At 44.0% G+C, this 17,908-nt stretch overlaps 1 protein-coding gene across 1 annotated transcript in view; it reads right to left on the bottom strand.

Annotated features, from left to right (window-relative positions):
- The window catches only part of PCP4 (Purkinje cell protein 4), a 61,975-nt gene that overhangs the window by 27,578 nt on the left and 16,489 nt on the right, over positions 1-17,908 (bottom strand). Inside the window, exon 2 of the mRNA XM_004062827.4 lies at positions 3,298-3,349. Within this exon, the coding sequence (XP_004062875.1) occupies positions 3,298-3,349 (52 nt within the window). The remainder of the gene's footprint in view (positions 1-3,297; positions 3,350-17,908) is intronic.

The raw sequence follows: 17,908 nt of genomic DNA, 5'->3' as shown, positions 1-17,908 counted from the left end.
AATATCATATATAGGCAGTTTTAGCTGAAATTAAAGTATAGCATGTTAATAATAATTTACATTTATACATCGCCATTATCCAGTAACTGTAAAATAATCTCAAATTCCCTTTTCTACCCAAAAGTGACTATCATTTAATATCTAGAATTATCTAATGAAAAGCCTTATTCATAGCATCAGGAATATTTCCATTTAATTAATTTTTATACCTCCATAAAAAACCTCACTCAGTTTCCACTGGTGTGGGCCAGTTTTCAGCTAAAAGAAATTCCATGTCTTTGAATGGCAGAAAATGGCATCACTTATAGTAGCCGGTAATTCCCTTTGGTGCAAAGCATTGAGCATGTCAGCACGGTTTGAAAGGCCAATAGGATGCCAAGATAAAGCCAAGGGGCAGAGACATCGAACACATAGGACCTAGTCCTGGCTTCGTCACCATGTGCCTGGTCTTCAGGCTCCTCAAGGCATGACATGAGACACACTGAGCAGTAGTTCCCAAAGTGTGAACCAGGTACCCTGGGGGGTGCCTACATCCTTTAAGGGAGCCCAAAAGATCAAAAACATTTTTGGTCTTATAAAAGATATTATTATTATAAAAGGTAAGAGTTTGATCTTAAAGGATATTATTTGCTTTTTTAAATCTCATACTCTCACAAGTGAGCAGTGGAATTTTCCATAGGCTACACATCACATGATATAACAGATTGAACGCAGAAGCCAATATGAAAATCCAGCTGTCCTCTGTCAAACCAGACTTTAAAGAGAGTTGCAGAAATGTAAAATTGCCACTTTTTACTAAATATCCTTTTCCATTTTGGAAAATATAATGACTTTTCATTTTTTAAAATGTTACTTACATTAACATGTAGTAGGTTTATTATTTTATGTTTAATAAATTAATAAGAAAACCATTTAAAACTTTCTCCATTTTAATTTCTAATATAGGAGACAGTGTATGGCAGATTCACCTGATATCAATAGCCTAACTTAAGCATACCCTGAGAATGACCCTATGGTCTAAGAAGAATGTGTGCTTAGAGTCGAGTTCCGAGCTAAGGAATCTGGGAGTGGCCAGTATAGAGATTCATTCTTCTCTATGAGGAACATCTGAATTCCCAGCCCATCCCATGGGATGCAGGCCATACAGGGGATTGGGGACATTTGTTTTGGAATGAATGTAGATTGCCAAGTAGAAGTTGCTAGAAGGAGGGTGCTAAGTGAAAACGCTGTGTAAACTGCATGCTTGTTACAGGCAGCTGTGGTTCTTTTATCCAGCCCACCGCCACTGGACTGCCCTATAGGTAACTCCCCTCAATAAATCCTATGTCTTGTTCACTGGCTCCAGGTCTTTTCTTCAGTACCATCTCTATTAGAGTCAGTAGGGTTCCAGCATGACAAACATAATAGATATCACCAACATAAACAAAAGTTCTTTGGGGTCCTCAAGAATTCTTTAAAATGGAAAGGAGTGGTGAGAACAAAAATATTGGCTGGGTGCAGTGGCTCACACCTGTAATCCCACCACTTTGGGGGGCCGAGGCGGGTGGATCAGCTGAGTTCAGGAGTTCGAGACCAGCCTGGCCAACATGGTGAAATCCTGTCTCTACTAAAAATACAAAAATTAGCCAGGCGTGGTGGTGGGTGCCTGTAATCCCAGCTACTCAGGAGGCTGAGGCAGGAGAATCACTTGAACCCTGGAGGCAGAGGTTGCAGTGAGCCGAGATTGTCCCATTGCACTCCAGCCTAGGCGACAAGAGCGAAACTCTGTCTCAAAAAAAAGTTGAGAATCACTACAATAGAAGATCTCTGAGAAGTCTTCTGACTGTAAAACTCTGTAATTCTAAGGTTGTGAGGTTCAGTGGAAAGGAACTTGCATGAACAGATGGCTATGAATGCATGAACTGGGAAAATCAGTGGAGGCTCACAGCGCCCTATGCTCCCCTATGGCAGGCAGTGGGTCCTTCCTCATATAGGCAACTACAATATTGCTCCTCCCTCTTAAGCCCCATCCTTTGCTCCTTCCTCTGCTTCCTGCCTTCCTTGCCAGTACCCCACACACCCACCCCAACTCACACACAGGAGACAGGAAAAGCCCTGGGCAGCAAAGGAAGAGCCATTGGCCTCATGGAAAACCTTGTTTCCTTCTTCTCCCAGCCCCCTAGCTCCAATTAGGACATTGTGGAGCCCCCATCTCTCTACTTATTGATATGATGACCCCTTTACCCAGGGAACACTGCACTCACCCTGCCCAATAGGACTGCCCTAAATGGGTGGGCACATTGGCAGGCTGCAGACGCAGAGCAACATTCTCATACTTGAGTCTTGCTCAGCTCAGACCCACCACAGAGGCTCCAAAGGGGTTGTGAGGCCCCAGGGAATTTTAACCGATGGTATTTGAGATTGGCATTATCCACAATCTGATTGGTGGACACTAGCATCAATTTCATCTAGTTGGAAGCAAGAGTCATTTTCCATAAAAGGAGAGTTCATCTTGAGTTAACAGAAAGGAAGAACACCCAGAGTCTCACCTCACCGGAACTATGCTGTGGCCCTTGGTGCATACCACTGGGTATTTTTTATTATTATGCTTGTTCTTACGTCAATTGCTAAAGTTAGAGACCTGGGGTTCCAACTGGCTCTATTTCCTTCAGGATCCATGCACTTCCCATTTCTAGCTAAATCTCACCCCAATGCCAAGCCTCCATTTCCTGATCCATAAAAATATGATGATCATTCCTACAATTTAGGGTCATGGTTGAGATGGGCCCATGAAGAGGCAGGATGCAATGTTCCTGTCACTGCTATCATTTTTATTTGCTGGTGAATCGCTGCAGTGACATTCACTGACTCAGCACCTTCCAGTGGACCAGCACCGCATTCTGTGTGCTCCGGAGGGCTGAAGCAAGTTTTAAAACATCATTTCAGAAGTTGTGTACTTCACAGTTTTCAAATCACTTATCTCATTTGATCTCATTTTATCCTCACAACAACTTGGATGATTCTCGCCCACCCTAATGAAGAAAGCAGAGAACTAGATTTGCATTGTAATTACCATGTTGCCCAAAATGGGAGTCCTCCTATGGAAGGGAAACTTCTTATCACGGCATTTAGCTAGCTCAGTTTTCTTCATAAAACCAGACCTCAGTGCTCACTGTGAATTGCTAAAATCCTCTGTAAGCTGAAGCGCAGACACATATAGTAAGCTGTTTGGGATGGGATGTATGATCCGCACCTGCTGCGTACCCAGGGCTGCAGATGGCAAAAGAGAAAGAACTTGGACTATTCATGTCCTCTTACCATTTTCACCAGATGTCTTGTCTTTTCCATTGGTTGCCCCAGCACCTTGTCGCTAAAGGCAAAAAATAAAAGAAAAAAGCAATTGTTATCAGATATACTCGGGATTACTTTTGTCTCTTTTATTGTTGCAAACATCTCTTGCATTATATCAAGTTCTATGTTACTTTAGCTCAGATGGCTAAAGCACTGTGCTAGTGAGAGTAGGAATGGATCCACCAAGAAAAGATGTACTGAAGTTGCACAGACCGGCCCCCTCATCCACATCCACTGCTCTAGGAATGCAGGTCACCAGTAACAAGAGAAACCAGGAGGGAGATCAAGCACAACTTCAATGAAAATATGAAGGCAACAGCCAAGGTTCTGTATCAGCTACAAGATCAGCATTGTTAATGCGTCATTTTGTTAATGACAGTTATTAGGCTGCTGTATTTTCGTTCCAGTCACCATGTCCAATGTCTTCTTTTTTTTTTTTTTTTGAGACGGAGTCTGGCTCTGTCGTCCAGGCTGGAGTGCAGCGGCGCAATCTTGGCTCACTGCAACCTCCGCCTCCCAGGTTCACACCATTCTCCTGCTTCAGCCTCCCAGGTGGCTGGGACTACAGGCGCCCACGACCACGTATGGCTAATTTTTTGTATTTTTAGTAGAGACAGAGTTTCGCCGTGTTAGCCAGGATGGTCTCGATCTCCTGACCTCGTAATCCATCCGCCTCAGCCTCCCAAAGTGCTGGGATTACAGGCGTGAGCCACCGCGCCCGGCCCAATGTCTTCTTTTTAAATAAATTTTAATCAGCTAAGAAACTCTTATGTTTCCTCCTACTTATAAACTATTTTTTCTGCCATTGTTTATACTTGTCCTTTGCATTTTCATTTTACCAGGTTAACTAGAAGTATGAAGTCTTCTAAGGTTAGACTTAACTCTTTGGGCGAGATTCTCTGGGTGTGAAGTCTGGGGAGCCGCGTGAAATGCACCACACATGTAAACAGAAAGGGTGTTTCCTCAAAGCTTAACGTGGTTCTAGTTATGGAGAGAGAAGCATTTTGTCAATCCCAGTTTTTGGTTGTTATCAAAAAGTATGCTTTGAGTTGAAAAGGATTGAAAAGCTTATAAAGTCTCTAAATTTTTTTTTTTTTTTTTTTTTTTTGAGACAGAGTCTCACTCTGTCCCGGGCTGGAGTGCAGTGGCAGGATCTTGGCTCACTGCAACCTCCGCCTCCCAGGTTCAAGCTATTCTCCTACCTCAGCCTACAGAGTAGCTGGGATTACAGGCACATGCCACCACCCCCGGCTAATTTTTGTATTTTTAGTAGAGATGGGGTTTCACCATGTTGGCCAGGCTGGTCTCGAACTCATGACCCCGTGATCCACCCGCCTCGGCCTCCCAAAGTGCTAGGATTACAGGCATGAGCCACCACGCCCGGCCAAGTCTCTAACTTTCAGATGAAGAAAATGAGGGAGGTAGGGAGCATGACTTGCCCCAGATCATGCAGCTAATGAGTGGCAGAGTCAAGACTGGAGCCTGGACTTCCTTGACCTCAGGAATTGCTACTGTGATGCCACTATCTGAATGGGATCCTAGAAAAAAACAGCAGAGCACCGAACAAGGAGAAAACCATGATAGGTGACTAAGGGATAAGGTACCCTCAAAATTCATATTTGGGTCCAGGTCTTTAGCCTAAAAACAATATCAGAAAAATAACAATCAGTTCCCTTTGACATTCAACATTGCCATAAGAAATTCTCAGGTCATCTGTCAACCCTTAATTAATGGTAAATGTATCATCTCGGAAAACCTTGCTCTCAGAATCTGAGAAGTATAAATAAATAGAGTAAATGATCCAGATTTATATTAACAAAGTGAACCATCCTCGTGTATGCTTATTGCATTATGCAGACAATAACCCAATAAAGAAGCAAAGTAAAGCTTCCCACTTATTACCAATACCACTCACCTTCCATCTGAGTCAACGTGAAATGATTTAAATCAGGTAAACCATTTCTTAAATATAGCAGATTTGCAAGTAAAAATGCCTGCTTCTTTTTGTCTGTCCTTATGTTGATGCCTCCTCTTTTTAAACACAAGGCTCGTACGTTTGCTGCACTGGGTGGAAATCTGACTACTACTGAGTTGGACCAAATCCGAGATGGAACAGCCACCTCAGGTGATTAAACTCTGGCATTCAAATCCAGTATCTTTCCCTGCATAATTCATAGATGGCTCAAATAAAAGAAAATTTCACAGAATAAAAGAACAGTGTTTTAGAGTAGAATAAAATCAAATTAAATGGAAGGCAAGTGCAAAATAGGTGCATGCTCAACCCCACTGTCTTTAAATGCCTTAAATATGGATGCCTTTCAAATGTCATGAATAACTTTTCCATAAAAGATCACTTTTTAGAAACCAGATGAAAACCAAAATGAAATATGCACAGGGGAGAAAAGGAGTCATTTTTTCGGGATTTCTAAGATGGGGTTTTTATGTCAGGTTCTATTTAATGGAGACACAATGAAGGTGATTTATGTCGTAGGAGAAGGTGTCTCGCATCAAAAAATGATCCTGACAAAAAAAGAACTCGTTATTGAAAGTATTGAAAGTATCTCATTTCAGAATTCTTTGAGACCTTTTGACATTTTCAATGGAGGTCTGAGGGCAGAGGGGGAATTCTCCAAGAGCTACCCCATTCCCAGGGTCTGGTCTTTACAATGCCAGGCAGTTGCAGTTTCACTGAATTTATACTGGAGAGAGTCTACACCAGGCTGGGTGTCGGGTAATCATGGTTCATGCTGCTGGGACCAGGCTTCAAGGGCGCTCAAGCACCATCAACTCATTGAGTTCTGACAGCATCCCTGATGGGGTAGATGCCCTTAGTGTCCTCATCAGCCTCACTTTACCAATTATATCCTGAGGCACAGAGAGGAATTTGCTCAAGCCCACGAAGTGGGGAAGAGGCAGAGGCAGAATTCAGACCCCAAGAAGCTGGCTCTGGAGCCCTTCCTTTTAGCCACTGTACTTAAGCATCTCTCAGTACTGTGTGCAGCATACCTCCTGAGGGCCTCTATTAGCGGGCGGGGAGTTAGGAGGCAGTAAGATTTGAGTTTGAAGGTAAATGTGACTTCATTAACACCACAGGCTGGAGTTTTGAGAACACTTGGCTTTTAGGAATAAGCAGAGGCAAACAACAGCCAAGGGCTCAATTCCAGAAATGCTATCAGATCTTTGTTAATGTTTAAATAACATAAGCACCCAGAGCTAGGCTCTACTAAAATAAATAGCAGATGGATGTGTAGATGGATAGATGAATGGATGAGTAGTTGAATGGATGAATGGATGGGTAGATGAATGGATAGGTGGATGAATGGGTGGATGGATGGATGGATGGATGGATGGATGGATGGATGGAAGAATGGATGGGTGGGCCTAAGGATGGATGAGTGGGTGGATGGATGGATGGGTGGGTGGATGGATGAATGGGTGGGTGGATGAATGGATGGATGGATGGATGGATGGATAGATGAACAGATGAGTAGATAAATGGGTGGACGGATGGGTAGATGGGTTGATGGTCAAATGAACAGACAGATGGAGGTAGGTCATTCTCTAAGCAACCAAGGAAAAGATTCTTTTTCATGACGTGACAGAAGGTAGCATCTTCGGGAAGAGGCTGCCTTTTCTCTCCACCCCACTCTCATCCCCAAATAGGAGAAGATGTGATCTCTTATCTCTGTTCTGAATGAGCTCCAACTACAAGTTCATCATCCTAAGAACATATGTTGCCGACTGAACAGAAGTAGTCATAGTTCAAAAGTATTATTTATTATAATTGAACTAATAAATGAAATCAAGTATTCAAGAAACAGGGCACAATAAATTGGCTTCAGAGCAAACCCTGATATGAGATTCTGGAATCCTGAGCTCTTTCTTAGGAATTTCAGAAATGATTCAATGGTATCATGAATACCACCAATGTGTCATTCTGTTTAGATATCAATATAGCTTAATGTGTTAGGTTATGCAGAAGGCAGTACAAGTTCTCCCTAAACAAATATGCATAGCCACAATGACCAACTTAATGCAGGTGTAGAAAATATGCTATTAGAATTATCTAGAGAACTAAGGACTAGAGTATTTGAGAGCTTCATGAATATGCATTCAGATATCCGCGAATTTGTCAGCAGATATCTTCTTTGATGTTTTCCAAGGGATCTAGAGAGTGAATCAGTTATGACTGCTAAGAAGAGCATGGGTTGATACATGTGGGATTTTGCTATCTTTTCTTCTGGGGAAGCAGGTAGTAGAGGGGTAGTAGAGGAAAAAGTCAGCATCAACTTCAACCACAGCAAAACCAGATCCATTAGATTGTCTAATAATTCCACTCCCAGGAGAATGCCACCATGAGTCTTGCAGTCTATATCACAATACTCAGCTCAGATGTTCTCATTCTTCTCCTGATCATCTCCAGCCCGACACCCACCCTAATGACTTCTCTTCCATAAAATGCTCCTGTTTGGGATCCTCCACAACACCTTGTCCCCATGTAGACATGGCATCTTCCTGGATGCTCACCAAAGAGTCTAGAAGAAGGACATCCCCTTCCTCCTTCAACCGCCTGAAATCAGCGTCCCTGGTGCTCAAGCCAGCTCTGTGTCTATCTACATCATCAGAGACACTGGCCCTCCCTCTTTAAACATGTTAGAGCAATGTCCCTATTTTTATCTCCAGAGACCTCCACAAAAGACAGGTGGCCCTCTGTGAGACAGTGTATTCCACTTGGATTGACCTTCACAATCACAAATAGTAACACCACTGGGCTCTTTCAAACAAAAGACATATTTCCCTCACAATGACTTCCTTCAATATTGTCCTTATTTCACCATTAGAACATGCTACATACCCATCTAAGGTTCAACACCAGAATTCAAAATCACAGCCTGCATCCTTGGCCCTGTGCCAGGCAGGTGGTGCGTGTGCTGGGACTCTGCGGAGGGGCCACAGGAGGATCCAGGAGGCAGATGAGATGCTCTGGGTTCTTAAACACGTGCCAAGCAACTCACACAGCTTCAGAAAGCGAGGTTTCCATTCTTGGCAGTGTTCATGAATAAAAGTAGAGTGCTTCAGAATTTAATAAAACCCCAATTAAAGGGAATCTAAATAACAAATGGGTATATGAAGATCCTTGCACATCTAAATGTTTCCTCTGATAATCTCATGCATGCCCGGTATCCATAAAAAGGCAGGAGAGGTGTTTAAAGGTACAATTTTTTGAAGTAAATTTTCCTGACAGTTCTGTTGCACCAAGATCTGCAGGAAAGTAGTGAAGAATATATATTAGTCTGGGTTTCCCAGAAAACAGAGCATGAGGCAGATGGCAGTTGCACTATGGTTTTATTAGAGAAGGCAGTGCCAGAAGTGAAAGAGAGAGGATGGGAAGGTGGGGAGTGGAGAGGCAGCTGCTATGAGGATTCTTCATCAGACTGGCCATTGAGAGGTATAACCAAATGCTGATCCTCCCAGCCCCGGAGGGTAACCATCCTTCTACCCTCTGTGTCTACGAGTTCAATTGTTTTGATTTTTAGACCTGACAAGTACGTAAGAATATGCAATGTTTGTCTTTCTGTAACTGGCTTATTTCCCTTAACATAATAATCTCCAGTTCCATCCACGTTGTTGCAAATGACTAGATCTCATTCTTTTTTATGGCTGAATAGGGGAGGTGGGGATGGTTAATAGGTACAAAAAATAGAATAAATAAGACCTGCTATTTGATAGCACAACAGGGTGACGATAGTCAATAATAACTACACACTTTAAAACAATTTAAAGAGTGTAATTGAATTGTTTGTAACTCAAAGGATACATGCTTAAGGGAATGCATACCCCATTCTCCATGATGTATTTATTTCACATTGCATGCCTATATCAAAATGTCTCATGTCCCCTATAAATATATACACCTACTATGTACCCACAAAAATGAAAACTTAAAAAAAGTTTTAAAACACAAAATTCTAAATGCTGATCTTGCAGTGTGGCCCCCGAGAGCTGTGTGAACTGTGTCTGAGGGCAGAGGCTCTAGGGAGAAGACTAAAAAGTTATCCACCGTGGGGTGGAGGATTACCTAGGTGCCGAGGCAAGAGACTGAAGGCACAAACTGTTTCAGTATAATAAAGAAAATAGTTAGAATAAGAATAGTCATAAGATACATTAGATGTAGAGATGATCATGAACAATTGTCAATCATTATTATAAACATTATTAATCATTAGCTTTTAATATTATTACTCTTTGTTGCATTACTAATATAACCTAGGAATAACCGGCGGACATAGGGTGAGGTGCTGAAGGGACATTGTGAGAAGTGACCTAGAAGGCAAGAGGTGAGCCCTCTGTCACGCCCGCATAAGGGCCACTTGAGGACTCCTTGATCAAGCGGTAATGCCAGTGTCTGGGAAGGCACCGGTTACTTAGCAGACCGCAAAAGGGAGTCTCCTTTCCTTGGAGGGGTCAGGGAACGCTCTGCTCCAGCAGCTTCTTGTGGGAGGCTGGATATTATCCAGGCCTGCCTGCAGTCATCCGGAGGCCTAACCCCCTCCCTGTGGTGCTGTGCTTCAATGCTCACACTCCTTGTCCACTTTCATGCTCCTCCCGTACTCCTGGTTCCTCTTTGAAGTTCGTAGTAGATAGCAGTAGAAGAAATAGTGAAAGTCTTAAAGTCTTTGATCTTTCTTATAAGTGCAGAGAAGAAAACGCTGACCTATGCTGCCTTCTCTCTCTGCTTCAGCTACCTAAAAGGGAAGGGCCCCCTATCCTGTAATCACGTGACTTGCTTCACCTTGTCAATCACTTAGAAGATTCACCCTCCTTACCCTGCCCCCTTGTCTTGTATGCAATAAATAACGGCCAGCCCAGCCGTTCGGGGCCACTACCGGTCTACGCGCCTTGATGGTAGTGGTCCCCCAGGCCCAGCTGTTTTCTCTTTATCTCTTCGTCTTATGCCTTTATTTATTACAATCTCTCGTCTCCGCACACGGGGAGAATACCCGCTAAGCCCCGTAGGGCTGGACCCTACACCACCAGCTGCCATCTCTCGTTGATCCAAGGTGCTCCACAGAGCACCAATTCCCCATGCATCTGGACCATGCAAAGTCTTGCACCTGGCATCTGCCTGGGTTGATGAGGAAGCCCCGACGCAAAGGGTGGAGGTGGAGGTGATTGATGTGGGCAGGAGATGACATGCTGTTACTGTGTACCTGCCTGAAGTCTGCAGAGCCCACACTGAGCCAGCCACCCACGGGGGTCCTCAGAGAGGGCCTAGTGACACAGGAGAGGTGTCTGACTCAGCACATAGACAAGGCTGGGTGACTATTTTTTTTTTCACTAAGTTGCAAAATCACAAACAATCCCTTCATATTCAATACCCTGCTAGTTGAACGGACCACACCAAGTTCCACGTGAACAGTTGGCCTTGGATCCATTTCTGTCTGTACTTTGAGCTTAGAATGGACATAAAGATATGTCTGAACATAAGTATGCTACATTTAGGAGCTGCGCAACATCATCAATACCTAGGTCTTCAGTTCAGGGCTTGAACAGAAAATGTGCTGGCATCCCAAACATCACTAACAGTCCCACAAACAAATTCCTTTGAAAACAAAAAACTCGATTACTTCTCAGTCTACTATTCTTCCTTGTGAAATCCATTACAAAATCACAGTGTTCTTGAAATAGCCACCACTGGGTAAGGCAAGCAAGGCATTTTCCCTGGGCACAAAATTTAAGAGGGCTCCAAGAAACTCAGTAATCAAAATAAATCGTATGTTAATGCAATATTTTTCAAATAAAAAGTACTGCAAAAAGTCATGATGAACAAAATATTAAAATTTTGTCCAGGCACGGTGGCTCATGCCTGTAATCCCAGCACTTTGGGAGGCCGAGGTGGGTGGATCACCTGAGGTCAGGAGTTTGAGACCAGCCTGGCCAACATGGTGAAAACCCGTCTCTACTAAAAATGAAAATTAAAAAAAAAAAATGAGCTTGGTGGGGTGGCAAATGCCTGTAATCCCAGCCACTCTGGAGGCTGGGGCAGGAGAATCGCTTGAACCTGGGAGGCAGAGGTTGCACTGAACCGAGGTTATGCCATTGCACTCCAGCCTGGGCAACAAGAGTGAGGCTGTCTCAAAATAAATAAATAAATAGATAACGCAATATTAAAATTTGAAATAGACAGGATTGGAATGACTGATATTTCCTTCTGCCTTGGGCTTCAGTGTGGCTCAACCCAACTCTAGTCACCATGTCTCCCTGAAGTAAGGAAAAGATTGGAGAAACCCAGTAATTCCAAGCTTTCAGAAAATTATTCTAATACAGTCATTGAAACCTTTTCATTGTATCATGGGCCATGCCTGGGCCTGAAGGACTTCTGTGGTTGTTTTGAGAGTGTTTACTACACGACTTCTAGAATGCTGCAGTGGAAGGCCTCGCTTCCACCCTTTGTTGTCCATACCCATAAAATCAGTGTGCTATTCATACATCAGTTAGAAGCCAACTCACCCAAACCTGTTTTATCATTTATCATAACCCAGAACACGAGACAGATCATGCCTATTTGGGAAATAATTCAGCCCAGTACACTTTGTTCCATCTTTAGGATAAAATACAAGTTCCCATTAAAAGACACGTATTTTTCATTCCAGAGATTGAAGAGTATGAAATGTGAAATGAATTCCAGCTGGTTAAATTTGGGGTCCAAATGGCAGTCTACTAATATTTTTTTCTGAATGTATGCCTCTAGCATTTAAGTGGGTAAATCTGTATTCACTCCAACTAAGAACTTGGTTGGAGGCCTGGTGCGGTGGCTCACGCCTGTAATCCCAGCACTTTGGGAGGCCGAGGCAGGCAGATCACGAGGTCAGGAGATAGAGACCATCCTGGCTAACACGGTGAAACCCCGTCTCTACTAAAAATACAAAAAATTAGCCGGGCGTGGTGGCGGGTGCCTGTAGTCCCAGCTACTCAGGAGGCTGAGGCAGGAGAATGGTGTGAACCTGGGAGGCGGAGCTTGCAGTGAGCCGAGATCGTGCCACGGTACTCCAGCCTGGGTGACAGAGCAAGACTCCATCTCAAAAAAAAAAAAAAAAAAGAACTTAGTTTGATATTTAATTTGGTGAGATATGGTTGGACTGGGCGGGGGGTCACCGCTTTTGAAGACCCCTAAGGGTTAGGGAATAAGGAGGCTTCTGAAGCCGTCAGGGCCCAGGTCATCTCCAAATTTCTTAGGGTGCCATACACCCTTCCCTTTCTTTCCCATCTCCCCAGTAGACTTGCCTATGTGGCCACCAAATATTCGTAAGAGCTTTATTCATGAATCTGGCTTTGGCAACACTAGAAAGAAAGAGAGCATCCTCATGCTGCCAGATCCACAGGGGACAAGGGACAACTGGACCCACAGAGGCCCCTGGCTCACAGAGGCGTTCCCTCTCGGCCCTGTGATCAAGCCACGCAGGGATGGAAGTGAAATGGGCTCCTCCCAGTCTTGCTGTCAGCCTCTCATGGCTACTGCACAGGAAAACTTCTCTAGTTAAAGGACTGTGGTGTCTCCCAGGCTAAGAAGTAAAGACTACTTTTTAAAGTGAAACGTGGAAATTAGGTACCTTTACCAATGTGCAAAGCTGTCAGGGGAAAAAGTCACGGGTACAGGGTCAGACAGGTACCCAGACTCAGCCAGGTCAGGGGACCAACTCCCGGACTGTTCATTTTTGCCTTTGCTGAGCCAGGTCCTGGGCTGGGCCCGAGGGTCCCAAGCAGAAGGGACCCACTGCTCCCACTTTGGTGGCTCACAGCCTGGAGGGCCAGGCAGAGAATAAAGCAACCATCTCAGTGTGGAGGGGAGGAGCTGAGACCCAAGAATGATTGACATCAGGGGCAGTGGGGGAGTCCCCTAACTCACACTGCTGTCAGCTCTTGAGGGAGGTGTGCCAACCACTGACTGTCCCCACCAGCTGCGTATCACTGGAGAAATTCCTCATTGAAGTCTCAGTCCCCTCCCTGCCAAAGAAAAATGATAATCCATGCCTCCTACTGGCCACATCTAAGGGGCCTGGACCCAGCAGCCACGCTCTCCCCACCTATCCATCAGTGACAGCATTTACCACAACAGCCATTGTTGAGTGATGTTAAATGGATGGTTTACCTCTATGAAAAGAAAGGAAGTATTTGTTCCTAAGTCCTCTTTAAAATTTTGCCCCCCGTTCCCAACGTCTGACTTCTGTTGGCCCCCGTCTACCACGGAGTTGCTGAGATTCTGCAAAGGAAGGAAAATAAATCCATCTCGTTCTCATGGTGGCTTGAAAGCTCTTGTTAGCAAGTGCTACTTAACAGTGTCTATCCCCCGGTGATGTGTCTTCTCGTAAGTTATTTTTCTCCACAGTGCTGTCTTCTTTTTGTGCTGTAGCATCCTGATATCAACACTTCTAATGGTTTCAGGGTTTTTAGCTCCCCTGGAATGGCAGCATCTCGACAAGCAGTTCCCTAGATGGATCATAAAAAAGGGGAAAAACACGAATCCGCATATCTTTGGTATATATTGCACATGGGGACCATGAAGTTTCAGATATTGCATATTCCTCGCACAATTAATACCCCACACAGCAGACACAAGATTCAGGACTGTCTCCAGTCACCCCAGTAAGCCCTTCTAAGGGTTTCTTGTCTGCTTTCTCTGAATCACCATGTTTATAAAGAAACAAAAAGTCCTGTTACTATGGTATTATATGTAATGTTATTTTGACAAAGGCTAATCAGGCTTTTAGATGATCCATCTTTGAATGAACAGAGAAGCAAAGCCACAGGGATTGCACAGTGAAATGGCATCAACAGCCGGGCAGGTAAGCAGATAGCTGACGACTGCTTGAGGCCACCTCGATCATTAAGCAAATGGATTCTCAGGAACATCGAAGACGTATCATTAAAGGCAACTTCGAAATCAAAGTTGCTGAATTTGTCTGAAGAGCAGAAAAGACGTTTATGCCTACATTCTGTGACAGAGACAGAAAAGATTTAATTTCTCGCCAGTGATATTTTTAAGTCATCTATAATTCTCCTAATAACATTCCAAAAATTGAGCATTAATTTAATCCCTAAAGGTGTAGAAATTCATGTCAAAAGAAAACTTCAGCAAGAAGGTTTAAAAAAAAAAAAAAAAAGTTGGTTAAAAAAAAGTGATGGGATTTTCAATGACAAAGGCATTAAACTTTCTAATTCCTCCTCTCTTCTTTCATTCTCACCTCTGGAAGACCCAAAGGCTGAAATTCTGCCTCAAATACTATGTTCTAATCCTGTCATTTTTTATCCTGACCTTTATGGTAAGAGAATTAATAAGCATCACTGCAGTTTAGGCAAACCATTTATAAATGTACCATCATTTTCAGGTATCCACGATTTATTTTATTGGAATTAATTTTATACTTTTTTTCACAGCTATATTTTTAAAATTCGCATTTTCTACTTTAAAAAAATTCTTCTTTGTGCCAATTTTCATGTTGAAGAACACTGTTTTCTATTTGCAAAAGTAGGATATGGCCGTTGTGAAATTTTTGGAACATAAATGCGCAAGGAAAAATGCAAAAAGCCACCTACAATTCAACTAATCAGAGTTAATCCATGTTAATCCTTCAGAATATTTTCTTTCCATCTTCTTATAGGTGGACATATATATAGTCTCTCTTTTATAAAACGAACCACATGCCATATATATAATTTCATAAAGGTATACATTACAACTTAAGGAACAGTTGCTATTTAATGACTTCTGTGTGGACTCTTTCAATTTCACAGATTTCACAGTGAAATGTCCAGCCCACGCTGTTGAGTTCATTTGGAACTCCCCCTGACTTTTCAAATCTTACATATTTCATACCTGTCACTTGTTTATTTTTGAGATGGAATTTCTCTTTTGTTGCCCAGGCTGGAGTGCAATGGTGTGATCTTGGCTCACTGCAACCTCCACCTCCCAGGTTCAAGCAATTCTCCTGCCTCAGCCTCCCAAGTAGCTGGGATTACAGGCATCTACCACCACGCCCAGCTAATTGTGTATTTTCAGTAGACTTGTATTTTAGTAGATTTAGTATTTTTACTAGTATTTTACTAGTATTAGTGTATTTAGTAGATTTGTATTTTAGTAAAATAAAGCCACTTGTTTATTCAGCTTGGCTCAACAAAGACTCATGGTGATGACTTTTGTGTTGCTGTCAGTTTCCTGAAAATTAATATCATAGAAGGTTCTGAATGGTCCTTGACATTGGGCAGAGCTACTACCACTTTTGCAGTGTGGTGGGCTGAATTGGGACTTCCACCCACAATTCACATGAGGAAGCCCTAACCCCAAGTACCCCACAGTGTCATCCTATTGGAAGATAACATCTTTGCAATCGAGTAAAGAGAGCTCATTAGAATGGGCTCTAATCAAATAGGACTGTGTCCTTATTAAAACGGACAATTTGAATACAGACATGCAGAGGGAAGACAGCGTGGACACACAGGGAGAAGACAGCATCTACAAGCCCGGAAGAGGGGCCTGGAGCAGATTCTCCCTCACGGTGCTCAGAAGGAACCAACCCGGCAGACACCATGATCGTAAACTTCTGGTCTCCAGAACTATAAGAGAATACATTTCTGTTGTTTAAGCTGCCCACAGACTAATTAATACATTCAGACAGCAACATAGGAAAGAACAGACTCATCCACAGGAGCTGATAGAAGCACGCTCAGGAAAGAAAGCCGGGCAAAGGCCTGGCTCCCAGGCTCTGGGACCTGTCCTGGCATCCTGTCCCAGGGGAGGGAGAGGGTGCCTGGCTTTGGGGGATGCCCAGGGCACAGGGGAGGGCATCTCCTTCAGCGCAGCTTGGGTGTGTGCCCTCTGCATGGGGGTGTGACTCCACGGGCATGGGCTGAATTCTCTCCTGAACCCCAAACCACATGGAGGTAGGACACTCCCTGGGCTAGAAAGAAGAGATGTGTCCTCCCTCAACCACATGCCTAGAACTGTTTCTCCAGCCCCGAGCCAGAGGTTTCCCCAGCTGCCAGCCTGATGTCCTTCTCGGCCGCCTTGTGAGGGCAGCGCCTGGCAGAGGGACAAGCTGTGGTCAGAGCAGAGGGAGGGCAACTGGGAGCTCCGCTGGGCCTCAGGCTCGCGGCTGGGCCTCAGGCTCGTTGCTTCTTAGCAACCAACACCTCCCACAGCCCTGGCTCCCCCGGGACTACATGGTTGAATAGCCCCCTGGAGCAGGAGCAGGTGGCGCTTGCTCAGTGTCAGTTTGAGAAGGAGCAGGACAGAAACCCATTTAAAGGCTCTGGCTGGGCTGCTGTTCAGAATCAAAAGCGCTCCCATTCATCGAATGCCCTCCCTGCAGTCAGAGACCCTGGCATAATTTACAAGGACCAGGAACATAGGTCACTCTGGTGTCATTTTGTTACTTTTCTATACTTCAGCTATTCATTATAAAGTCACATTTATAAACTGTTGCACAATGAGATTTAATTGACTTAAAAGCCGATATGATCATGCTATTCTCAAAACGGTGTAAATACCTTGCATCGTAATTGGGCTTATTTTTATTTAAGGTGTGCTGGTAAAGAATGTGGGCTCTAGGGCCAAGGGTAGAAGGAAAGGACTGACCATAAGCACACAAAGAAACTTTTCAGGTGATAGAATAATCTCTGTCTCTCTCTCTCTCTCTTTTTAAGACGGAGTCTCCTCTGTCACCCAGCCTGGAGTGCAGTGGCATGATCTCCACTCACTGCAACCTCTGCCTCCTTGGGTTCAAGCAATTGTCCTGTCTCAGCCTCCTGAGTAGCTGGAATTACAGGCACATGCCACCACGCCTGGCTAACTTTTGTATTTTTAGTAGAGACAAGGTTTTGCCATGTTGGCCAGGCTGGTCTCGAACTCCTGACCTCAGGTGACCTGCCTGCCTCAGCCTCCCAAAGTGCTGGGATTACAGGTATGAGCCACCATGCCTGGCCAGAATAGTCTATATCTCAATTATAAGACTGCATATGTCAACTGGGTGCGGTGGCTCACTCCTGTAATCCCAGCACATTGGGAGTCTGAGACAGGCCGATCACCTGAGGTCGGGAGTTTGAGAACAGCCTGACCAACATGGTGAAACCCCATCTCTACTAAAAATACAAAATTAGCTGGGCGTGGTGGTGCATGCCTGTAATCCCAGCTACTTGGGAGGTTGAGGCACGAGAATTGCTTGAACCTGGGAGGCGGAGGTTGCAGTGAGCCAAGATCACACCATTGCACTCCAGCCTGGGCAACAAAAGAGAAATTCCATCTCTCAAAAAAAAAAAAAAAGACTGCATATGTGTCAAAACTCATCGAACATACAACTAAAAGGGGTAGATTTTACCACATGTAAATTACACCTTAATAAACTTAACCTCAAAAATAAGTGTGCTGGAATCCAACTACCCAGGTAATCCCAGCCCTGGCCCCCAGCAGCTGTGTGGCCCAGTTCAGGTCACTTAACTTCTCTGAGCCTCAGTGTCTGTTTTTATTAAATGAGAATAACAATATACCCACCTCATTAATGTGTGAGAACTAAATGAGATAAAA

Source organism: Gorilla gorilla, chromosome 22, assembly GCF_029281585.2.
Source record: "Gorilla gorilla gorilla isolate KB3781 chromosome 22, NHGRI_mGorGor1-v2.1_pri, whole genome shotgun sequence".
NCBI lineage: Eukaryota > Metazoa > Chordata > Mammalia > Primates > Hominidae > Gorilla > Gorilla gorilla.
The sequence above is the reverse complement of the archived record's forward strand: the minus strand, read 5'-3'. Positions and strand labels throughout refer to the sequence as shown.